General features: G+C 45.1%; 1 protein-coding gene across 16 annotated transcripts in view; it reads left to right on the top strand.

The window, feature by feature from the left end:
• KIF1B (kinesin family member 1B) overlaps window positions 1–26,264 on the top strand; it is a gene marked incomplete at its 3' end in the record, with an annotated part of 308,482 nt that overhangs the window by 152,137 nt on the left and 130,081 nt on the right. For 6 of the 16 annotated variants that reach the window (XM_082274498.1, XM_082274495.1, XM_082274503.1 and 3 more), the window contains exons 10-14: window positions 1,180–1,255; window positions 8,296–8,374; window positions 8,584–8,726; window positions 18,100–18,135; window positions 22,296–22,540. In XM_082274498.1, coding sequence (XP_082130624.1) covers window positions 1,180–1,255; window positions 8,296–8,374; window positions 8,584–8,726; window positions 18,100–18,135; window positions 22,296–22,540 — 579 coding nt within the window. The remainder of the gene's footprint in view (window positions 1–1,179; window positions 1,256–8,295; window positions 8,375–8,583; window positions 8,727–18,099; window positions 18,136–22,295; window positions 22,541–26,264) is intronic. The other 10 variants (XM_082274505.1, XM_082274504.1, XM_082274502.1 and 7 more) reach the window with 4 other exon arrangements.

Raw genomic sequence — 26,264 nt, 5'->3', positions numbered from 1 at the left:
TGCAGCTTCCCTCCATCCTCTTTGCATATTATATTATATATACTGTGATTCTGTACTTGCCAAACATGCTGCAGAAATCTCTGTCTACGAAGTCTGGCTGCAGCCATTTTAACTGTGGGCAGCTGAAGCTTCTGCCTGTTCACTTCATGGATTTACACAGACACACACATACACATATATACACACACACCGACATATATACACACACATCCACATATTTACACACACACACATATACATATATACAGACAGACACATCCACACCATTGCTTGCCTGCACATTTCTCCTCTCTTGATGAATACTAATGGATCTATACAGTCTCCTGTTATCCCTGCCCTCATCCAGCCCTCTCCAGCTCTGAAGCTCTCCTTGGCTCTCATATGACTCATCCCTCCTCCCTTGCAGGCAAATTCTCTCAAGAGTGAGAGAGAGAGAGAGCTGTGCATTATGTCATTAGTCATGGGTAATTACCAGAGAAGAAAGAGGAAGCGGGCTGTATGAGGTATTTACTGGCAGAAAAAAATGTTTTACTATCCAAAGTTTAAACAACAAGGGCAGAAGATTTAATAGATGAAAAATGACTGAAGATCCACTTTAAAAGCTTCAGCAAAGCTTGCTGGAAGCTCTGCAAATACTTTGTCAAAGCTTGCTGTTCACACTGCTCTTATACAAGCTGAAACCAGGGGGAAACGGACCTTATTGTAATGGGTGATGTCCTCAATAGGGCTACCAAACCCCATGGACACTGACACTTCCTTTCTTTCCAATATCATCTTGTATGCTTGCTCCTATGTCTATCAGGCAAAGACTGGCTGTCAGAACTGGTAAAATGGGATCGTGCAATATAGGGATTCTAAACCCAGACTCTACTACATTACTGAATTTGTTCCACCCTGAAAAACTACATTTATTATTTAAGGTGCTCCTATGAATGTGTGCTATTAGTCAGCAAATTGCATTTTTAACATTGCCGTGTCACTTGCATCTTCCATTAGTACAAAATCTAAAATTAGGATGAATTAGCTGCCCAGTTATAAAAAGGCATAAAACGTTTCATTACTTTCTATTAGTCATCTGATTCTTTGTTATACATTACTCGCTGCAAGCAATAATGCACAGCCTCTGCTCCCTGTCTGAACAGATGAAAAGTATTTCATTACATTTCTGTATTTTTGTAGAGTAAAAAGAAGAAGAAGACTGATTTCATTCCCTACCGAGATTCTGTGCTCACCTGGCTGCTGCGGGAAAATTTGGGTACGTTGTTTGTTTAGCAGTGGGTCATGATTGAATGCCTGTCAGTACTATGAAGTTACCTAACTGGCCCCTTCACTAGGATGGGGCCATCCAAGGACCGACAAATCATGAGGTGCGCCAGTATGCAAATAACAGTTGACTCACCATTCCACATCTTCCTATTGGCCTATCACCATGATTCGCAACCTTACATGATTTCTCCATCCCTGGTCAGTTCACTGTGAGCATATGGTAAAAAAAAAGCATAAGTAGTGGTTACCTTCAGGTAATATATGGACAGCTAAAGTTATATGCAAATCTTGATTTCTCTTTTGTTCATTGACGGACACAGCTCCTGATCTTCATAACAATTGGGTTGTACTGCCCCCTACAGGAGTAGGACACTAGTCAGAAAAAGAATCTGGCTACGCCTATGGGCAGTCCCAGGGGGTATACTCTCTATCCCTGCTATAGGTACTCAGTTTTTTTCTGCCTAGTCAGGAGTAAGGATCTAGTTCCTTGCTGGGATCGCTGGCAATTGTTTTCTTTTTGGTCACCAAAGTCTGGCCAGCGAGCGTGCGCAGACCTCAGCTCCACACTAGGTCGGCCGTGACATAACTAGACATATGCCGGTGTTCCGTGAGAATTACCTACCCTGTGAGAATTACCTACCCCTCGTCACTTCCGGCCAGAAGCATCTGAGCAGCGTAGCAGTGCGCATGCTCAGAGCCCCGGATACCTAATGGCAGAACAGAGGAGCTTACTAGTGCGCATGCGCACTAGTATAAAACGATCACGGTGTACCGTCAAAAGAACCTACCGACGCGGCGCTTACCTAAAACAGCTGTGCTGACATACGAGTCATCCCCGCTCCTGTCCCGGTCACTTCCCTGCTCTCGGCAAGTAAATATAAAAGCGGCTTTCGGCTCAGTGATTTATGTTTTCATACAGCCGCCGCCGCTTTTATATTTACTATCCGAGATCAGGGAAGTGACCGGGACAGGAGCGGAGATGACTCATATTTCAGCACAGCTGTTTTAATGTACCCGCTGCATTACATACAGTGCCGAGTACCGGAAGTGACGAGGGGTAGGTTTTTCTCACGGGTAGGTAATTCTCACGGAACACCGGTTTTCGGTAATTCGATATATCGCGGTATTGCATAGCCACGGTATTGTTATTGTGGCATTTTTAAAATACCGAGTTTCTCTGTCAAGTCTGCCTGACTTGTGAATTGATACATTTCAGTGAGCTGGATGACTCATTCACTCACACAGCTAACACCTTTCAGCATTAAGTCTCCTAACTATAAACAAAAATGATTACATTGTATCTTTTCCTTCCCTCTGCCAGGGAGAAAGGAAGTTTAACCTCTTAAAGACTGGATCTTTTTCTGACACTTGTTGCTTGCTAGTTAAAATCAGTTTTTTTTTTTGCTAGAAAAGTACTTAGAACCCCCAAACATTTTATATATTTTTTTAGCAGAGACCCTACAGAATAAAATGGCGATTGTTGTAATATTTTATGTCACACTGTATTTGCGCAGCAGTCTTTCAAACGCAATGATTAGACTTTAATGAATAAAAAAAAAAAAAAAACGTAACAGTAAAGTTATCCCAATTTTTTTTTTTTGTTACACAGAGAATCGTGAGAGAATAGTGATCTTTATTCCAAGCTAAAAAATCGTGATTCTCATTTTGGCCAGAATCGTGCAGCTTTAATATACACACACACATAGCAGCCCACATTACATTGTTATATAGCCATCAAGCTATGCCTGCGTTTTCAGCTGAAAAAAGGTGCATGCAGAATTTAAAAAAATGCAGTGGCCATGAAATCCATCCTTCTTTTGCACCATGCGACTTACCTGCCGTTGCTGCACACGCAAACTGTTTATTTTTAAATGCCGTGCCCACGTATACAAAAAATGCAGAAAGCTTGCCAGAGCAGGAACTGCAGGTTAGTCGCATGGTGCAAAAGCAGGATGGATTTCAAGGCCACTGAATTTTAAAAAAATGCTGCATGCACCTTTTTTCTGCGGAAAATGAGGGCATAGCAGCCCGTTCAAATCAATGGGCTGCTATGCCTGTGCAAATGTGGGCCGCCAACCTGCATACATGTGAACCACCAACCCGCATACATGTGAACCAGGCCTAAAGCAATAGTAAAGTCATTTATAAACAACACCTCCTTCAGGTTTAACCACTTCTTGACCACAAGGATTTGCCCTCTTAATGACCAGGCCATCGGATCGGAGCCGAGCGCCAGGACCAGTTATCACCAGTTAGGCCAGACACTGCTTGATGACCTATTTTAGGCCTGGTTCACAGAGTCTGTACTGACTGACTATATAATAATGTGCATAAGTGAACCAAAGCCCCTAAATTCAGCAATGAAATTGAAGTGAGGTGGAAATTTAATAATTTAAATTTAATAATAGAATACCGTGATAATACCGCATACCGTGGCAAAACCTTAATCAATTAATCGCAGCATGAAAATCTGATACCGTCACAAGCCTAGACATAACCCCACCAAACAGGGGCTGGCCTGCGAGTTAAACGCCTCGCAAGGTCTCATACGACCGGGTCTCGACCCAAGTCGCAGCGTTCCTGCTAGCCGACAGCCCACCCATTTCGATGGAGAGGGGTTCTGTCTGGAGCGGTGCCCACCCGTTTCCTGGTATGGTGAGTAGCTGTCCCCCCTTTCCCCCTGGAGGGTTTTGGGGTGGACGTGGGCCCCTCCTTGGAATGGCCCATCCTTTGTGTCCTGGGTGGAGGTGGCTTTCGGGCGGCGGGCTAGTAAAAAGCACCCCGCCTTTCCCTGCCTCATCCGTTTCATCAGATCCTGAATCTGATTCGGCCCCCGCGGACCTGGGTCACCCTGCTGAGTCTACAACCACGTGCCTGGAATCCTTTGATAGTGAGGATGATTCCTCCACATCTGCAACCTCCCACAAAAAAGCGCTGGTGGACGCACTGATTGCATCTGTGTGTGAGACCTTAAAGATGGAGGACACAGCTGCGATGGAGGCGCAGGTTCCCTTTGGCACTCACAAGCCATCCAAAGCGGCAAAGTTGTTTCCTTTCCCCGTCTATGTTGATAAAATTGTCAGTAAAGTGTGGTAACGACCAAAGTGTCCCCTTGGGGTCCCTAAGCGATTTTCTAGGCGTTACCCCTATGAGGAGTCCCTCCTTAAGATGTGGACTGTTCCACCGGTGGTGGACCCTCCGGTTTCCAGGTTGAACAAGGCAACCATGATTCCGGTTGAAGAGTCCCCGGCCTTTAAGGATCCGGCTGACAGGGAGGCGGAGGATGTGGCCCGAAATTTGTATACTCTGCCTGGTTCGACACTGAGGCAGGTATTCACCATTGCCCTGGTGTCGCAAACTCTGCATGAGTGGGCTAAGATTTTGATGCCATGACCTGGAGGGAGAACAGCTCCCCTTGCCTTTGCTGAGCTAGCGGACCAGCTGGTCCAGGGGCTGCAGTTTATCTAAACAGGAGAGGATAACCACGCTAACTGAGTAATAAGCTGCAGCTTCAGGCGAGACAACACCAAACAGAAAATAAAGAGAAAAAGCCGCGCTAATACAACTTGACAAAAAATGAGGTAGGAAATCCTTGAAAGAATCCTTGTGAAAAAATTCCACTGATAGCAGAAAGTGTACACAAAATATAATCAAAAACAATCTGCTGAATCTAAAGCATAACAATGTACACTCAGCATATACATAAATAAAGATAAGTTAATAAGTTCTGTTGAACAGAAACATATTGGTCATAACAGTTCATAAATATTCCCAAAGTCCCAGAAAGCTTTCAAGATAGGTGGAGTGAGGAGAGGATCCAGTCAGGCTATACACCACAGGGCTGCACACAGAAAACATGCATATCTCCTTACCAGATAGCTAAGCCAATAAAGCATAGAATGATGTTATCCTCACAGAATCGCTCAAAGGGATCAGGACACCAAGCCTCCAAATACACCCAGTCAGACCATCAGACAGTGATATCAGGATCGATCCGAGATGTAATTAGTAGGTCATACAAGAGAGAGAACTAGATAGTGTAATACCATCAAGCTTTATTGTCCAAATAGTTAAAATTACACTTACAATCTCCAAGTAGAAAATCGCATAAACATAAGCCGGCCGGCTCTCATGTAGCCCGTTCCACAGGGCAACGTAGTGACGTCTGCAGTTTATCTGTGATGCCTCTTTGGATTCGGCTCCCCTAGTTGCTTGGCTCTCCGTTTCCGCAGTGGTCCTTCGGCGTGTCTTTTGGCTCAAATGCTGGTCTGCGGACCAGACTTCTAAAAAGTCCTTGACTTATCTACCCTTTCAAGGAGATCCTTGTTTGGAGCTACCCTGGATGACATTAATAAATGAATCACAGGGGGGAAGAGTACCTTTCTTCCGCAAGCTACTAAGAGCAAGGAACCTTGTTGTAGACATGGGCCCTCCACCTCGACTCATTGGAAGTTTTTTCGCCCCTCAGGGTCGACTGACAAGGGCTCGAAGCCTTGCAGGGCCTCCTCTGGAGGATCCAAAGGAACCTGGTCTGGCAAGACAAGCAGGCTTCTCCAGCCGGACAAGGCTCCTTCAGCATGAAGGTGCGCTCTCACCTGTATCGGGGGTGGGGGGACGTCTTCGCTGGTTTCTGGACCCATGGACTTCCCTGGTACAAGACAAGTGGCTCCACAAAGTCATTTGGTCCGGCTACAAGATCGAGTTTCGCTCTTGTCCCCTGACAAGTTTCTTTCCTTTCAACTTGCGCCTATCTCCGGACTGCTTACAGGGTCTGTTTGGGGCAGTACAAGACATGTTAATTCAAGTTATGATTGTCCCGGTTCCAACTTCGGGACATTTTTCAGGGTTTTACAGTTTTACTGTTTAAAGTTCCCAGGGAGGAAGGCAGGGTGTGTCCAATCCTGGACCTCAAGGCGCTGAACTGCTTTGTGCGGGTGCAGAAGTTCAGAATAGAGTCCATTCGCACGGTGGTGGCATCCCTGCGTCAGGGGAATTTTATTGCCTCTATCGACATCAGGGATGCTTACCTTCACATTCCAATATGTGCCGGTCACCAGCGCTTCTTCCACTTTGCTGTGGGTGAGGAGCATTATCAGTTTGTGGCGTTACTCTTTGGTCTCGCCTCTGCTCCTCAGGTCTTCACAAAAGTGTTAGCACTGGTGCTAACTTTGTTACGCCAATGGGGGATCGTGATACTGGGATACTTGGATACTTGGACGACCTATTTCTGCAAGCGGAGTCTCCTCTTGCTCTGGTGGAAAACCTGGAGATCACCATACAAACTCTGCGGGAGTTCAGCTGGATTTTGAATTTTCAGAAGTCTGCTCTGGTTTCGTCCACAAAGCTGGACTATCTGGGTCTGACTCTGGACTCGGCCTTAGCCAGAGTGCTCCTGCCATTCATCTCCTGCTGTCCAGCAGTTGGTCATCCCTCCAGATTTGCATACTGGTGCTGGGACTGATGGTGTTCTACCTTTGAGGCACAAGAAGTGTCCTGGCGGCTCTGGAGGTAGCCGGCATTCTAAGGTGGGCAGAACGGTACGTTCCATCCCTCTCCGCCGTACACGTTCCCAGGGTGGAAAACTGGCAGGCGGGTTACCTCAGTCGGCAGGCCTTGGACCTAGAGGAGTGGTCCCTTCATCCGGAGGCATTTCATCAGTTGTTTCTCCAGTGGTGCATCCCCGAGGTGGATCTGTTGGCGTCTTGGCTCAACCGAAAGGTGCAGAGATTGCAAGCTTCTGCAAGCTCTCAACATTTTCTGCCAAGACTTCTATGCAGGATCGAGGCAGAAGAGATTCCAGTCATCTTAGTGGCTCCGGTCTGGCCTTGCCCAGCTTGGTACTTCGATCAGGTACTGCTGGTCGCCGACGTTTATTGAAAGCTTCCTCTCTGTTAGCTATTAAAAGCTAGGAAATCAAGTTCTTGGAAGATCTACCATCGTACGTGGAAGACGTACATTGCGTGGTGTGAGTCTCTTGAGGTTCATCCTCGCTCCTTCTCGGTGGCTTGGATCTTGACTTTCCTTCAACAGGGTGTGTAACAGAAATTGGCCTTGTACCATCAAGGGCCAGGTGTTGGATTTGGCGGTCTTCTTCCAACGACCCTTGGCCACACACTCCCTGGTGCGTACCTTTCTTCAGGGTGTCCGACATTTGGATCCTCCAGTGCGGTCTTCTTCGCCGCCTTGGGACCTCAATTTGGTGCTTTCGGTCCTCCAGAAGCCTCTCTTTTGAGAATCTTCGGGAAGATTCCCTTGCTTACACTGTCTCAGGAGGTTGCTTTTTTGGTGGCTATTACCTCTGCAGGTAGGGTGTCGGAACTGGCGGCGTTATCCTGTCGTTCACCTTTCCTGGTCATTCATGCTATGATTGCATATAAACTACAGTTATCTGCAGCCAGTTTGTGTGTTGGCAGAAAGTCCGCAGAAATGCCATGTCTTGGATCCACTGTCTGCGTCCAGGGCAGTCAGAGGCATTATTTGATCAGTTTAGCAGTTACATGCCAACAACGGCAGCACTGGCCATTGCTTTGTACTGAGTACAAATCTTACAGTGGCTACCTTTCTCATACAATTGGCTTGATTTACTGAAGCTGGAAGATGCAAAATCTGGTGGTGCTGTGCCTAGAAACCAATCCGCTTCCAGTTTCTATTGTCAAAGCCTAATTAAACAAGCTGAAGTTAGAAGCTGAAGTTAGAGGCTGATTGGCTACCATGCAGAGCTTCACCAGATTTTGCACTTTCCACTTTTAGTAAATCAACCCCACTGTGTTCATTCAGCATGTATCTCCTCTGTCTTGAATCTACTGTTGCTTGCCAATGGCTGCCTATGTGTAGGTAGTCTGAGGGAAGGGATGCTTTAATTAAAGCCCAGTGACAGGTGTTTCTCTTGGAGATGATTTGCGTTTTTGGAGGTTAATAAAGTACCCAATGGTATTAGGAAGGGGATTAGAGAGAATGAGAGCAAATAAGTTATTGTCGACATGAGCAAAAGCCATGAGAACTCCATACTCACTAAGCTTTTTGTTTCAGGTGGAAACTCACGTACTGCTATGGTGGCCGCTCTAAGTCCAGCCGATATCAACTATGATGAAACACTCAGTACACTAAGGTAAAAAACTGACCTGAAATATATTCATACTGTGTGTGTATGTATATATATATATATATATATATATATATATATATATATATATATATATATCTACATTAACTAAATTAGATTTTAATTATTGTACCCCTACATATTCATTTGTAGGTTTTTATGTGCTCACTTAATTTGGTTATTTCATTTGTAACTTTTTTGTCGTCATCCTTCAGATATGCAGATCGTGCTAAACAGATCAAATGTAACGCTATTATCAATGAAGATCCCAACGCTAAACTTGTACGTGAGCTTAAGGATGAAGTATCACGTTTGAAAGAACTGTTGAGGGCACAGGGCCTGGGCGATATCATTGACAGTAAGTAGCATTTGTTTCAGGTGACTGTATTTTGTGTATTAAACTGCGATTCTACATCTTCCACCCGAGGTGGTTTTATACGATTTGTTTTTATCATTCAAGGTTTTTATAAGATATTTCAATGGGATTATTACATAGACAGGATGAAATTAGAACATTAAGCACTGATGACAATCAAGGGAAGGGAGGATCGGGGAACAGGTTGCTCTCCCCAGCTTTAAAAAGTCCTCCTGGGGTGTGTCTAAGTGCTTTGGTGTGGTTGTTCAAAAGCTGTGGAGATTATGCTGTAGGCTTCTTTGTAATAATAGTCTTTTGTTTTCAAAGAAAGGTAAATCATCCATAGTTGCCATTTTTTTTTTGTCTATCTCCTAGAATATTTTTCTTTTTTAAGTATTAAAATGCTAATGCTTACTTCAGAATGGATAGTGATATGTTTTTTTCTTTGTTGCAAAGCCTATATGGGTGAATTTTATTGGCTTAGCTGTAACTAGTTTATATTTTTCCATACACACTGCTAATTAAGTCATCCTTTTGTGTGTTGGTTTTAAAGCAGTTCTTCCTGTAGCTGCTCACTTTTTATAAAAGGACTCTTACCTGTCCATGGATTCAGCTCCTTCCTCACCCGGACCGGTTCTTCACTAGTCTTCAGGTCCCTGACGTGGGCATCTTTAGTGTGAGAAGACGGCTGTGACAGCTTGCCAGTTCACAGCCGGCTTCCTGCTGCGCATGCGTAAGCCACGCTTCGCTTTGTAAATGGTCCCACAGCCTTCTGGGACCTGTGAGGTGTCCCTAAAGCTGCGGGTGAACAGAGGGGGCTGAACTTTCGCTAAGACCCCCCCCCCCCCCAAAAAAAAAAGATATGCCAAATGTGGTAGAGGAGGGGGGAGGAGGACTTTAAAGCTGAACTTCCCCTTTTGGGTGAAATGCCGCTTTAAGTGGATTCTGTAAGGTGCAGCATCTCTTGTTACTCTGCCACACAGCATGTGCAGCAGCTTCAGAGATTGCAAACAGAAGAGAATTTATAAAGGACGTTTAGCACTGGCCGAGGGGCATTAAAGTTGTCTGAATAGAAACAAAACAAATCCATCCATTTATCTATAGCTACTAATTCCAAGCCAACTGCTTATGTGTAAGAGCTTTAGGGATTTCTAAATAAAGGAGAAGTATGCCCAAAGCTCTTTTTGCCTTACTTCTCCTGTAGGTCGCAGGAGTACACTTTGTTCTGCACTCTTGTGACCCATATTCCGCTGACAGCAACATCGCTCAGCCAGTCCAAACTCTGAAGGGATCCTGATATTAATGTGCCTGAGCCAGCCGCTCTCGCCAACTTCAAAGCTCGGTGCTTCAGTGAGCAATGGAGGGGCTGAGCACAGAGCAGTGACTGACAGTCGCTGGCTCTCTGCTCACTGAAGACCGAGAGCTGAGCGATTAGTTATTTATTTATCGTACATCACGGGACACAGAGCAGCCATAATAACTACTATCTGGGTTATACCCCACCTATAGGTGAATGGACACTGGCAACCAAAAAGACAGGAAGTCCACCTCTATATATCTTCTGCCATACAGGAAGTACCCCAGTTTTTTGCCAGTGTCTTAAAGGTGATGGTCATGGTTGGAGAAGCTCTCTATATTTTTAAAGAAGAAGAAAAAAGATTATGCTACATTCCCGGTTAAGATCTCTTGATCCAAGGGGATTGGTAATCAGATCCATCCGAAAGTGGAAGACTAAAAGGATGGTACCTGAGCCTTGGTAAAGGGAAACGAGGTATTTCTGTAATGCGACCCTCTTGGGCGCTGGACCCTGGGATCCGGACCCTTAGTAAGACTAACTCCAACCCTGCAGCCCCAAGGGAGTGGCCCCAAAAATTAGGGGGTCCGGTCCTTGAAGGTCGATAAGCGGCAGAACCCGCCGTGATGGGTGAAAATTGGATTCTAGTTATAGGCAGAATCCTGCAGAAGGAATGGTAAGTTCACTTTAATTATGATGCACTGTTACCTTCTAATTTAACAGATACCAGGTGCCATGTTTTATGTCTCCACTAGAGGCAGTATGTGTATTCAGCTGTGGCATGCGTACCCGGGATGCCTTACATTTTTCTGCTCTCAACCCCCCCTGATGCTTGGTGGGCAACGGGACTTTGTATGTCCCGCCCACGCATCCACTTGCCCTCTGTGGCTCTAGGTTCAGGGAGCACCTTCGGTGGCCATCCCTTCGGCGAGAAATCATGCGCGCAAGTTCAGCCTACTTACATGCACGAGCGTGCACGTGGAGCCAGGAGTGGACGTGCCCCTTGCGCATTGGCGTGCACGTGGCATGCGGACATGCACATAGCACAAACGCAGTTAGAGGCGTAGACGGCGCAGCATTTGAGGAGTGTTCCTGGCGGGGTGGGCTTCTGTCAGAAGCTGGATGGGACACAGAGCAGCTGCAGCTTGGTGCATGAGTCAATGTGGGAGGATATTTACAGGCATTGACAGGTTCTGTTACTTTGGGATAACTGTGCTGCGTGTGATAAGCTGTTACAGCTGGGCACAAGCTTTGAGTACACAAAAGTAAGTATCTCAAGTTTTCTTGTCTGGAGCAATGTCCTCCCGGTAAAGGAGTGGGGGCGACACAGCAGGAAGGGGGACATGTGTGCCGCTGTCAGAATTGAAGATCCTAGCTTTGCATCCTCTGTATTAACCTTTCCTGAGAGGTCAGAAGTGACTGGCCAATCTGGGCCATTACGGTTGTCAGGCATAGTAGCCACATCTAGTGCTTCTGTCTCAGTCTAGGTGACTAAGGACGATTTGGCATCAGCTTTAGCTGGCCTTAAGGGAAAAATTGCAGGCATGATTGCTTTAGTGTCACAAGGAGGGAGGAAACGTGAAAGATCCCCCTCAACTGAGCCCCCCCCCCCCCGTTTTAGTTCAGGATTGGGCAGAGGATGTGGAAGAAGTAGCTATAAAGGCCAGGCAGAGGATTCCACTTCTGGGGAGTCAGGGTCTGAGGAGCCATTCTCGGCCTCTCAATCCCAGAGATTGTTAATTCTGCCTCTCACTGAAATGGCCTGGTCTGGATTTAAATTACCTCCCTTAGAGATTTCTGAAGTCTTTTTCCTCATTAGGCTCATTACGCCCTACACAAAACTCTCATGCTTTTCCCTTACATCTGCTTTTAGAGCAGATAGTATATGCTGATTGGGATCATCCTGATAGGTTTTTTTCCTCCCAAAGGGTTTTCCTTGTTGTATCCTATGGTGGAAAGATTCACAAGAAAATGGAGTATGCCTACAGTGAATGCTGCTATTTCATCTGTAAACAGAAATTGAACATGTCCTGTAGATAATGCCCAGGTTTTTAAAGATCCAACTGATAAGGAATTGGAATCTTTACTAAAAGCGTCCTTTGCTATTGCAGGGTCTGCAATACAACCGGCATTGGCAGCTTTAGGAGTTTGTCAATCTTTGAAAGACTGTGTTGTCCAGGAGTGTTCCTTTTCAGGGAGAGTCTGCTGAAGTTTTAGCAGATTTACGTGGGGCTTTGTGTTTTGCAGTAGATGCTCTTAAGGGCTCCATACAGTAAATGTCACGGTTTGCTCTTCTGTCTGTTTATATGCGCAGAATCCTGTGGCTAAAAAGTTGGTCTGCAGACTTACCGTGTAAAAATTTGCTAGCAGGCTTTTCCTTTCATGGGAGCGCCTATTTGGTGATGATCTGGACAAATATATCCAAAAGATTTGGGGGCGGAAGAGTGCGCTTCTACCAGTTAAGAGGAGGAGTAAACATCCTTCTTTTAAGGTGTCTAACACTCGGGTCCCCAGTACTTCTAATCCCAGGCAGTTTCGACGGCCTCAGCCATCTGGTTTTAGAGCCAAGGCTTTAGGTCAAGGGCAGAAGAAACCCTGGGCCCACCAAGCCTAGCTCTATATCTACCTTGTGAAGGAAGGCCCCCACTCAGTCGGGTGGGGGTAAGGCTGCTACAGTTGTGAGTGGGAATGATTCTGGACAACTGGGTTATTTCCACAGTCTCACAGGGGTACAAACTAGAATTTTCGGGTGTTTTCTCATCCTCGGTTTGTAAGGTCAAACATACCTACATATCGTCTAAAAATAAGATCCTTCTTTCTGGCTCTGGACCATCTGAGGTCTCAAGCAGTGATTACAGAAGTTTCCGGACCGTGAGAAATTCAAGGGTTTTTACTCAAACCTTTTTGTAGTCCCCAAGCCAAACAGAGATGTGAGAGCCTTTCTGGATCTCAAAGCTCTGAACCAGTTCTTAAACATTCGCACATTCCAAATGGAGTCAATTCACTCAGTCATGGCCTCTCTGCAAGGAGGAGAATTTCTAGCATTCATAGACATCGAGGATGCGTACCTTCACGCGCCAATTTTTCAGGCCCATGAAAGGTTTTTGTGCTTTGCGGTAGAAGACCATTATTTTCTGTTTTGTGGCCTTGCCCTTCGGGCTAGCCACGGCTCCATGAATGTTCACAAAAACCCTAGCTCCAGTATTGGCTATGCTAAGGTCTCAAGGGATAGCAGTGGTAGGATACCTGGACGATCTATTACTTATAGACTGGTCGGCTTCTTCTCTAAGCCAGAATGTTTTCCGGGCAGTTCGGTCCTTAGAACGTCTGGGTTGGACTCTGAATTTGGCAAAGTCAGTGTGGCAACCGGTTTAGAGTCTAGAGTATCTGGGTTTGTGGACACAGTACAGGCAAAGGTGTTCTGGCCGCCAAGATAGGTCATAGCCCTGAAGGATCTATTTCAGATCATAAGAGGGAAAAAGTATCCTTCTGTACATCTTTGTATAAGGTTGCTAGGGAATGGTGTCCTCATTCGAAGCAGTTCCTTATGCTCAATTCCACCCCAGACCTTTACAGAACAACATTCTGTCAGCCTGGAGCAAAAAGATCCAGGCCCTAGATTGTTGCATGTCTCCAGTACTTAGGGTACGTCAGTGTTTAGGTTGGTGGCTAGTAGCCAGGAATTTGGAGAGCGGGAAGTCCTTTCTTCCAGTAGTCTGAAAGGTGGTAACTGCAGATGCCAGTCTCTCCAGCTGGGGAGCAGCTCTGGAGGAAGCCACTGTCAAATGGGAAATGATATTGGTTATAAAGGAGCTTCCCCATCAATATCCTGGAAATCTGAGCAGTTTTGTCGGGCATTAAGGTACTGGACTCCCCGACATTGGGGTTACCCAGTTAAGATATAATCCGACAATGCCACAGCTGTGGCCTTTATCAACAATTAAGCGGGTACCAAGAGTCAGTCAGCCCCGAAGGAGGTGGGTCACATCTTATCCTGGGTGGAGAAATTTGGTCTATGCCTGGCGGCAGTTTTTATTCCAGTTATAGAGAACTGGCTGGCAGACTATCTGAGTCGCCAGCAGATGTTTCTAGGGAATGGTCCTTACATCCCGAGATCTTTGCATTAATTTGTCAATGATGGGGGGTCCCGGACTTAGATATGTTGGCATCCAGGTTCAACAACAAGTTGGACAAATTTATGTCTAGGACCAGGGATCCGCTCGCAGTCTTGAGTGGATGCCTTGGTGACTCCCTGTGAGCAGTTCTCCCTGATATATGCCTTTCCCCCGGTTCAGCTGCTGCCATGACTTTTGAGCAGGATTCAGGAAGAAGGGAAACCAGTAATCCCGGTGGCTCCAGCTTGGCCCAGAAGGATTTGGTATGTGCGAATTCGAAGGTTGACAGTGGGAAAGCCATGGCTTCTCCCAATGTGCCCGAACCTGCTCTCTCAGGGTCAGATGTTCCACCCTGCTTTACAATCTCTAAATTTGACGGGTTGGCTACTGAAGCCTGGATGTGGAGGGAGCAGGGTATATCTGGTCCTGCAGTCTCTACCGTGATAAACACTAGGAAACCAGTCTCTAGGGGCATTTATTACAGAGTCTGGAAATCTAACATTTCTTGGTGTGAGGCCAGGAAGTGGCATCTCCGTGAATATATCATCGGGAGAATTTCTAGCCTTCTTGCAAGTAGGGGTAGATATAAAGCTAGCCTTAGGCACTATTAAAGTTCAAATTTCAGCCTTGTCAGTCTTTTTTCAAAGACCAATTGCTTTGCATTTCTTGGTTCAAGCCTTTATGCAAGGGGTGCTACGTATGCTTCCGCCAGTTAGGCCACCGTTGTGTCCTTGGGATTTAAATTTGGTCCTGGTGGTTTTAAGGAAACAGCCTTTTGAGCCCTTTCGGCATAATCCTCTGGTTCTTTTGACCAGAAAGTTAGTCTTTTTGGTTGCAGTAACTTCAGCTAGAAGAGTATCAAGAGTATCATTTTTTAACTTGCATCAAGATAGGGGGATCTATGTCCACACCCAGGGTTTTTGCCCAAGGTGGGGTTTGATTTTCATTTGAATCCGGACATTTTTCTGCCTTCCTTCTTCCAAATCCTCAAACAGCAGAGGAAAAGTTTTTCCTTTTTCAGTCTCGATGTAGTACGTGCATTTAAGGTCTATTTGAAGATGTCAGCTCGGATTCGGAAGACTGACCTTTTGTTCGTGCTGTCAGAAGGGCCCAGGAAAGGGCAGGCAGCATCTAAGTCTACAATTTCTCAGTGGCTGTGCACGGTCATTATCCAGGTGTATGGTTTAAAGGGGAAGGTACCACCTTTTCAGGTAAAGGCACACTCTACCAGAAGAGTAATTGAAAAGACAAGAACTCACTGCTCAAGGTGGTGTGATTGCCTTATGACTCACACCGGTGCATGCCCCGGCTCGCCTCCGTGAAAACTTGATAAAGGAAAAGGAATTGGCAGCACTCCAGGTTGAGTCAAAATCCAGATTTATTGACTGGACATCCAAATATGACAATCCTGACAAGGTAGACGCGTTTCACACACTGACTGTGTGCTTAATCATTACCTATGTGTCCCGTGATGTACGATAAAGAAAATTGGATTTTTCCTACAGCTTACCTGTGAAATCCTTTTCTTGGAGTACTTAACGGGACACAGAGGTCCCTCCATTCTTGTTTGGCTTGTTTATTGCTTGCTACAAAACTGAGTTACTTCCTGTATGGGAGGGGTTATATAGAGGGAGACTTCCTGTCTTTTTGGTTGCCAGTGTCCATTAACCTTTAGGTGGCTTATAACCAAGATAGTAATTATTATGGCTGCTCTGTGTCCCGTGATGTACTCCAAGAAAAGGATTTTACAGGTAAGCTGTAGGAAAAATCCAATTTTTTGATCGCTCAGTTCTTAGTGCAGAGGTGACGAGAGACAGATGTAGCATCAGATTGATGCTGCATCCACCTAGGTGAGTATGTATGTTTTTTTTTTTTTTTAAAAACCCACACTTCTTTTTTAATGAAGGAATTGTGTTTTATTTACATGTGTTACACTCACTTGTGATAGCAGCTACAGGTATTATTCCAAGTAGTTTTTAATTAAAGTTTACCTCTTGTTATCAGTCAGTTAATTTGCAGCACATTACAGTGAGCTGCTGGTAAGAGACCACCAAGTGGCTAAATATCTCCAGTAGCATTTATCGACCTGTATAGGTTAGACCTGTATAGTTGAGCCCTTTTGCAAAAATCTTACTGTGATGTTAACCCTTGGCAGTTTGTTTGAAGTGTTTTCGTATTTGGCTTTTACAGCCTCTATACAAATACTTTACACAAAAACTACTGATGTACAGTGCATCCGGAAAGTATTCACAGCACTTTATATTTTCCACATCCGTCTTATTCCAAAATGGATTAAATTCTACAAACAATACCCCATAATGACAACGTGAAAGAAGTTTGTTTCAAGTCTTTGCAAATTTAATAAAAATAAAACTAACAAAATCCCATGTACATAAGTATTCACAGCCTTTACTCAATACTTTGTTGAAGTGCCTTTGGCACCAATTACAGCCTCAAGTCTTTTTGAGTATGAATCTACAAGCTTGGCACACCTATTTTTGGGTAGTTTCTCCCATTCTTCTTTGCAGGACCTCTCAAGCTCCATCAGGTCTGATAGGAAGCGTCAGTGCACAGCCATTTTCAGTTCTCTACAGAGATGTTCAATCAGATTCAAGTCTGGTCTCTAGCTGGGTCACTCAAGGACATTCACAGAGTTGTCCCATAGCCACTCCTTTGTTATCTTGGCTGTGTACTTAGGGTTGTTGTCCTGTTGGAAGATGAACCTTTACCCCAGTCTGAGGTTCAGAGCGCTCTGGAGCAGGTTTTCATCAAGGATGTCTCTGTACATTGCTGAATTCAATCCTGACTAGTCTCCCAGTTCCTACAGCTAAAAAACAACCCCAACGCATGATGCTGCCACCACCGTGTTTCACTGTAGGGATGGTATTGGCCAGGTGATGAGCGATGCCTGGTTTCCCCCACACATGATGCTTGTCATTTAGCCCAAATAGTTCAATCTTTTTTTTCATCAGACCTGAAAATTTTGTTTCTCATGGTCCAAAAGTCCTTCAGGTGCCTTTTGGCAATCTTGAGGTGGGCTTTGATGTGCTTTTTACTAAGGAGTGGCTTCCGTCTGGCCACTCTGCCATACAGACTTGATTAGTGGAGTGCTGCAGAGATGGTTCTTCTTTTGGAAGGTTCTCCTTTCTCCACAGAAAAACAATGGAGCTCTGTCAGAGTGACCATCAGGCTCTTGGTCACCTCCCTGACTAAGGTCCTTCTCCCCTGATTGCTCAGTTTGGCTGGGCGGCCCACTCTAGGAAGAGTCCTGGTGGTTCCAAACTTCTTCTATTTACGGATGATGGCGGCCACTGTGGTCATTGGGACCTTCAATGCTGCAGAAATGTTTCTGTACCCTTCCCCAGATCCGTGCCTCGATACAATCCGGTCTTGGAGGTCTACAGACAATTCCTTGGACTTCATGGCTTGGTTTGTGCTCTGACATGCACTGTTAACAATGGGACCTTATATAGACAGATGTGTGCCTTTCCAAAAAATGCCCAATCAACTGAATTTGCCACAGATGGACTCCAATCAAGTTTTAGAAACATCTCAAGGATGATCACTGGAAACAGGATGCATCTGAGCTCAATTGTGAGAGTCATGGCAAAGGCTGTGAATACTTATGTATGTAAGATTTGTTTTGTTTTCTATTTTTAATAAATTTGTAAAGATTTCAAACAAACTTCTTTCACATTGACATTTTAGGGTATTGTTTATAGAATTCTGAGGAAAATAATGAATTTAATCCATTTTGTAATAAGGTTGTAACATAACAAAATGTGGAAAAAGTAAAGTGCTTTGAATACTTTCCGGATGCGCTGTATATCACAAGATACCCAGAACCACCTGCGGGTTGGCCTGACTCTTTCTTCAACACTGACAAGTTTTTATCAGATCTTGAAGTGTTTGCCGATACTAAACCTTCAACCCGTCTTGTGTTTCTCCTTCTCTTGCTTTCCGGCAGTTGATTCTATTGAGGAGAGTTTTCCTGGAGTGAAATGTGTGTATATCTGTAATAACTTTTATCTCATCAGCCTCACAGCTTAAGCCGGGATCCTGCATGTCAGCTTTAGGGCACTTGTAAATCCCAGACAGAATTGTCACATTACCAAGGGTAGTAAGTTGTTGCTGTTGTGGATTTGCTGTTTTTTAAAGAATACCAGTAGACTTATTATGATAGCTTTTCTTAAAGTACTGCTAAAGGCTCCTGCATGACAGTCCCTCTAAACGAATCCCAAATCCAGTTACTATATGATGCTCAAGCCTTCCTTGACTGAGCTGAGCAAAACCCTCCTCCTTATTGTGTCTCACACACTTCCCCTCCTAGACACTGCAGCTCACAATGGGAGTGGTTCAGCAACAGAGGCAGCGCAGTCAATCCAGAGAACAGTGGGCGGTACTAGGTGTGGCCAAGTGCTGAATGACAAGCTACAGGCTTGTGAATCCGCAGTGACACTGCTGATAGCCACACCCCCTGCATCACTTTTTTAATCTCATTGCAGAGCAAGCAGGCACAGCCTACACGAGAGTGGCAACTCTGCTCCAAATTCAGGAGCAGTGCAGCTTCATTGTCTCCCTTTTACAGGAAGGCACATTAGGCGGATTTCCCTTGCAGGATCAAGAGGTATAAATGGGACTAAGAAAAAACTGTAAATGCAGATTTATTTATAATTAAATCCTGAAGCACATATACGTTTTTTTAATAGGAAGCCAGCATTCTACTTTAAAGGACCAGTTATCCTCAGAGCTGATCTCCAAGCACAATATTTGATCCAGCACTCAATGCTTTTATATCTAGTGCAATAAAGAGCCGGTGTTTTTGCAGTTTTTTATTTATCAACTTTATTTCCATTTTAAATGGGGAAAAGTTAGGACACCAACCAGGCTTTCCTTTCCAGTAGGGGTGTATAAACCTCAGGATTGGATGGGCAGACAAAACTATGCAGTTTGGGCTCCTTCAAATGCATCCTAGTTTGACACCTGCAGTTTCACGTAGTAGAACATTTTGCAGAAGTTTCACCATTCAATGGTTGACTGTATTGCCAACAGTGAGAGTAAATATAGGTAAACTTTCCTGAATGTAAGGATACATGGAAAAGCACAACGGTGTACATGGGCCTTTGGCTCACACTGGAGATTCCCTACGCAGCAGTCAACCTTCTGCTTAGATTAGAATCTCAAAGCTATTTAGGCCATACAATCCATGTTCAGCTGAGCCCCATGTTTTGCTGAGTTGCTTCTTATTCACACTATCTGAAAATCAACAGCATTAAAAGATAAAGATAAAAAAAAAAAGTGAATGGATTCTGTCTGGGATTTTCTAGCTTTTCAGAAGTCATATCTGCTTCTGCGTTTGCCGGAAACTTCTTTGGGGGTAACAATGGCTCTTCTGGGCAGAATATGCATGTTAAGCTTTCAGGTTCCTCACCAGGCTTTGATAATGTGATCATAATAGGCATCAGTCTTATACCTTAAAGCTAAATTCCAGGAATTCAGCAACTTTGCAAAAAATGCAGGCACACTATGATTTAAGTCCATATAGGTGCATGTCGCCTCTGGGACTTATCTCTATTACTGTCCTAGAGGACACCCTGCAACTATGAGAGGAGAGAAGCACACACAGCAGCTATGCCAGCCCCTCCCCTCTGCTGCTCATTCACAGAAGCCTTTGTTGTTTGTGAATGAGTTCACATAATACAAAGGCTTCTGTGAAGGAGTAGAAGGAGGGGAAGGGCTGGCATAGCAGTTCCAGCGACTCTGCTCTTGAGGGAACTGAAATCATAGTGAGCAGGTTTACAGCTCCAAAAGTTATATTCCTGGAGCACAATAAAGCTGTTGGGTGTAAATAATAGAGATGAGTCTACAAGGCAGGCACCTCGTTAGACTTAACTCATGGTGCGCCTGCAGTTTCTACAAAGTAGCTTAATTCCTGTAATTCAGCTTTTATGACTGGAGGTGTGGCTGCATAAATATTCCTCCTTGGCTGTGCTCCATATTGCCTTGAAATGTATTATTTTTCTTTGCTCTGCAGCTTCTTATTGCCTTGTTCTCTTTTTTGCTCTTGTATTATTTGTCTTTTTATCCAAACCACTTTTCCTCTGCTGGTACATTCTCAGTTCAAAGAGTACACTCGTTTTTAGAGTATTTAATCATTAAAAATCCTAGAAAGAGGGTTGTCTAATAACCTCTTGTTGGGTCGATACCCATAACTGCCTGTAAATTATTCAGTTCCCCCTTGAAATCTGATGTACCAACACCCTGACATTTATAACTGGATGATGGCAGGTAGTCATGACTATTTGACACAATGCAGATGTTTTTTGCAAGAAATACTATGTTTTAAATAAAAGTCATATACTTTGTGGTAGAGGTTCGCCCTACTCCGTCTCCTCTTTCCCTGACTGCTGTCATGTGGTTTGATGTACATCTGTCCTGAGTTATTGATATGTCAGAGCAGATAAAACGCTGCACGATCATTGATTGATCTGGGAGCCATCCTCATAGCAGCAGCATGAAAACAGTGACCCTCATTTGTCAAAGTGTCTAACAGAACTTTCTTCAAAGCCCCAGGGCAACCTGCAAGGTTTATTTTTTTTAACCAAAAGTGTAAAAGTTGACAAACACTAAATAAAAGTTAAGGAGCATGCTTTTAGGCAGCTGCACCACGCAATCGCATAAATGCACATGCACAGTCTTTTCAGGTGACTTTTGGTATGTATTCCTATGAGGAGGGAAGGAAGGTTCTCCTGTGGACAGCTCCAGCACCAGACCAGGGAAAACAGTAAACATCAAGAAAGGTTTCCAATCACTATAACCCCCAACGGGCCTGGGCTGGCAGTGTCTGATAGTACATACATGGCCTAATGTTTTGAAACCCAACCCACACCTACTATATGGTCAAAATATGTTAACACCCATCTAAATTATTGAGTTTGGGTGTTTTTAATGAACCTTCTGTTAATGTTACAGCAAGCAAAGGCATTTTATAAAATTGTGCTCCTCCAACTTTATGGGTAACAGTTTGGTATAGGCCCTTTTCAGTTCCAGCATTACTTGGCCCCTGTGCAGAAAGCCTGCTCTTCAAATAATTGGTTTTATAGGCTTGATGTTGAGGAACTCAAGTGGCCTGACCTCAACCCTATTGAAGACTTTTGAGATGCATTGTAGAGCTGATTGCGAGTTAAGTCCTCCAATCTAAATACAAGACCTTACAAATTATCTTGTGGCTGAATGGGCACAATTTTCCACAGACAATCTCCAGAATCTGGTGAAAGGCCTTCCCAGAAGGGTGGATGTTTTTGCAACCATGAAGGCGAGAACAACTCTAAATTTCCCCAGACACACAACCAAAATCGTGTGCAAGGCCTTTCCAGAAGAGTGGTGGCTTTTATTGCCACAGCAGGGTGCAAACTCCATGTTAATGCCCATGGTTTTCGAATGAGCTGTCCAAAAAGGTTATATAGGTGTCATGGTCAGGTGTCCATAGACTCTTGGCCATATAGAATAGGTTATAGTCATTGGCCAGACAGTGAGACTACCACATGTCTGCAAGCATCCTTAAAATTAGTCTTTCATAGGAGTAATATGGAGGCTGTCATTAAAATGTAGTTGCCTGGCTGTTATGACCCCCCTTGGCTTGAGTACTTTGAGTCTTTTGTCAAGTCAAAAGACCAGTCAAAGTAGTAAAGCAAATATATGAGTATGACAGCTAGGCAATGGGCATTTTCAGAAGTGGAGCTCATCTATGGCAGCCTCTATATCTTTGTCTCATCACAACCTGATCTTCTTTCAGATACATTGACAAATGAGGCCTTTTAGTCATTTTTAATCTTCATTTTAAAACATTTATTAAAGTGTTTGACAAAGAAACAGTTCTTCTTTCCCATAGCAACCAGATTATCCTGTTAAAGGGAAAATCTGGTTGCCCTGGGTTGTAGGAATGGTTCTTCATTCAAACATTTTGATAAACGTAGCTCCCCCCTCTATCACTATCCTTATCCTGTGTTTCTGTTTCATCTTCCTGCTTTGATTGCCCTTTCTTGGCAGCCATTTTGCGTGGTGTGACATTGGGTGAGCGTTCTTGCCTATCTCACTGCCGTTTCCTTCTCCTTCCTTCCTTGTTCCTCTTTCCCTCCACCCCCGGCTTCCCTTTCTTTCCAGCTCTCCCTTCTGTGGTGTGCCTTCCTTTGTCAGATATCAACGACAACCAGAACCTTAAGAATAAATACTTGCTAGCCAATGAAAACCAACGACCTGGGCATTTCTCCACAGCCTCCATGGGCTCGCTGGCTTCTTCCCCCTCATCCTGCTCTCTCAATAGCCAGGTGGGCCTGAACTCTGTGACGAGTATCCAGGAGAGGATTATGTCCACACCAGGAGGAGAGGAAGCCATTGAACGCCTTAAGGTAACCTCTACTGTTACATTATTTGCTGCTGTCTGCGATGCATAATGGAGATTCTGAAGCTTATCTGCAGGTGTCATCTGCCATGTATGCTGTGTGACATTGGCAGAAGGGCCCTGCTTTTTTTTTTGCATGCCAAAAAAAAAAAAATATTTGTTTTCAATAAAGTTCTTGGTCTTTGAGACCACCCAGGAAGTGAGGGAAGATTTCCCCAGTTACCCTTCCCCACTAGATCTACAAAACAAAAATGCTTAGGCTCGAGTTGTACCTTAGGTATACTTTCATTTTAGGTGTATGCAAACTTTTATGGTGGTAGGTTAACTTAAAACTTACCCACGCCCAATTCAGTCAAGCATTTGTGATAGTTTGATTAACCGTACCGACCGGTGCAACAAATTCACAGAGTTTAATACTTTAAGAACCTGTTGCTATGGCTGCAGAAAAATGACCGCCAAGTTGGATATTAGGAAACTTTCAGAAATGAATACCAACTCTGAACATGCAGAGAGACGTCCGTGCTCAGAGTGGGTCATTTTGGGCTGGGAAGCCGTCATGAATGTGGCAGATTCCGGCACAGTGACCTAAACAAGAAGCTTCGGGTGCTGCTCCAGGTCCCCAATCCCGCTGTCTGACTCTCACTATGAGGGGGCCAACAAGGAAGGAATCCGTCCTGGCTCTGAATACACTTTATAGTAAAGGAAAGTCCAAATGCAGCACACCAAACAGAAGCCCAAGAAACACAAGTGAAAGCCGTTTCAGCCCAGCTCTAACTGGGTCACATCCTTATTGCGTTTCTCAGTGCCCACAGGGCTTAATCATGTACTTCCCCCACGGGTCTCATGGTTGCTAGGACACCAGAGGATGCTGGCTTCCTAGCAACCAATGACTCATTACCAGGTTCATTCAGCTGCCATCCTGGAGATTCCGTGGATGAAAGCTGAATGTAAACAAAGGGGTCGGAGATACTAGCCAATATCATTAATGAATTGCAAAAATTATAACCCTTGCTCGGAACTATAAAGTGTATTAAATGAAAAAAATGTGATAAAGTGTGTGTTTGCAGCTGCTGCTCACTAAATAAAAACTCAGAAAGATAGATGTGCCAAGAAACAGCGCTTGCAAAGATGTAAATGACAAAAAATATAAATCAGTAAGTATAAATGACATAAATTCATGTACAATAATAAAGTGTAATGGTGCTAAATACAAACTTTATCATAATAATAAAAGTGCATAAAGTTCAATTGTGCTGAATCCCAAAACTGATTTAAGAAAAAATACAGTAGTATCAAACAATAAAAGCAAAGTGCTGAATGTAATTGCAAAAGTGCAAATAGTAGCGGTAATAAATGTCCACAGTATGACAATTCAATGAATTGTCCAAATTAAATGATCAGTCCTATGCCAAGTGCAATCGTGCTCAAGAAGGTGCTGATGCCAAAATTGCTATGGTGCTCCACACAGTGGAAGGTGCCTCGAGTCCCCTAAGGGGATCCACTCACCAGAACAAATGGGTCAAATGAGCCTTGGAATTGAATGGACCAATGGATCTCCAAACCGGAAACACAGTGAATCTCTCTCTGGTGTCACTCAAAGAAAGCAATAAGCCGACATAGTGAAGCCCGCAAAAAAGGGTTTATTTATTATAGAATTAAAGATACTCGCAAGCTCCTCCGGGAACGCAGCCGGCGTGCGCCCTGTTTCTTGGCACATCTAGCCAATATCATTACCCAAATATGGCAAGGCCCATATCTGGTCAATGACGGGTTGCACTGGAGGTATATCTGATGCGGAACTAGTCTCCCCATCAGGCGCCACCTCCTGCCTACTGCTATGCACTGTCAGTCAAAAGCAAAGGGGATCTGATTACAAACTAGTTTCTCAGTGGCACATCAGGTTCTGCCCACCCCACTACAAAACTTCTCAGCCATTCACCTGTCTGTGTGACAGGCACAGTGGCCAGGGAAGGAGCTCAGTAAAGCTGATCTGCACTGTGCACACTCTGGCTTCACACGTCTAGTGATTGCTGGTTGTCTTCACATCGCCTAACTTCTAACGCTGCGGGGGTGTAGTACATTGAAGAAGGTCCCACGGATGACCGCTCCTTTCTGTCCTCTCCATTCATAAAAGGCCTTGCATTATGTTCTGTGAATGGGGAAGGGGCTGTTGAATGAGAGGATCGTATTCCTCATTCACAGAATGTGCTGCATTCTGTAAAAAGAATGAGAGTTTGTCAGTGGAGGAGGGGACAAAAAAGGCGTGCGCCCCTTCTCTGATGTACTGCAGGGTTAGACCCAAAGCTATTACCCATTCAGCTCTGAAAGTTCAGCACTGTGAAGAAGACCAGGCAACCCTGGAGAGAAGCTTTTTATAGGAAACATCAGACTGAACGATGCAGAATCATACTTCGTTTCAGGTAAGACACAGTGTCTTGAAAAAGTATTCATACCCCTTGAAATTTTCCACAATTCTCTTTCGTTCATTGACAAACACAGCTCCTGATCATCTTAACCATTGGGTTATACTGCCCTCTACAGGAGTAGGACACTAGGCAGAAAAAAAGTCTGGCTACGCCTATGGGCAGCCCCAGGGGGTATACTCCCTCTCTCTACTATACATACTCAGTTTTTTTCTGCCTAGTCAGGAGTAAGGACCTAGTTCCTTGCTGGGATATTTGGTTCTTGCAATTTTTTCTTTTTAGATAGAATTTTTGTCCTGGATTCTTTCCTGTGAGATCTGCAATCAACTGCCGGACTGGGCTACGGGCTGGATAATCTAGATCCAGTGGTCACCCCAGTCTGGCCAGCGAGCACCCGCAGGCCTCAGCTCCGTGCTAGGTCAGCTGCTACATAGCCCCACCGGACGGGGTCTGGCTTGCGAGTTAAACTCCTCACGAGGTTGCATATGACCAGGTCTTGGCCCGAGTCGCAGCGTTCCTCCTGGCCGACAGCCCCCATTTTGATGGCGAGAGGTTCTGTCTGGAGCGGTGCCCGCATGGTTCCTGGTATGGTGAGTAGCTGTCCCTCCCTCTCCCCCTGGAGGGTTTTGGGGTGGATGTGGACCCCTCCATGGGATGATCAGACCCCCGGGTTCCTCTCCTTCCCGTCAGGTACCCCCCTTCATCTATCCTTCCCATCCTACCCCCCCTCCACTTATGCTGGGGCTATTGGGTGGTCTGGTCCACCTCCTGGGGTGCGGGCAGGGCGCTGTGCTGGCGATAGGGGGGGTGCACCGCTAGCAACTGGACGATCGGCTGTGCAGTGGGGGGGGGCTGTACCTGCCCCGCCAGGGCCCCCCTTCCTGCCTGGGCCTGTCCTTGAGGCCTAGGGATCCCTCCTGGGTCCCTGGGAACCTCATAGTGCCGCGCCGGGCCGCCATTTTCTTGTAGCCTGTGTGCTCAATGCATGGTGGCCATGTTTGTGTGGTCCGGCGGCCATTTTTCACTGGTTTGATATTGAAAATAGCGGCGGCCATGGCAGTGGGGCCCTGTGGGCGGTGATTTTGGCGGTGGGAGCCCCTCCTCATCCCCTGGTGCTGACTCATGCATCTTTTTACTTCCTGATCACCGCACGGGGAGTGATAATTATCCTGGTGGCTGCAGATGCTTGCTGGGTGGTGAGTCTGGTGGGGTCCTCTCCCTCTCTGCTGAGGATCGCTTGCTGCTAGTGCCTGGCGACTGGGTGGTGCTGCCAGCGCGGTGGGGGTTGTCCCTTTGAAGTGTTTTACA

This window comes from Pelophylax lessonae (assembly GCF_965119305.1).
Source record: "Pelophylax lessonae genome assembly, chromosome: 12".
Lineage (NCBI taxonomy): Eukaryota > Metazoa > Chordata > Amphibia > Anura > Ranidae > Pelophylax > Pelophylax lessonae.
Note: the sequence above shows the minus strand (reverse complement) of the source record. Positions and strands in the feature narration are given on the sequence as shown.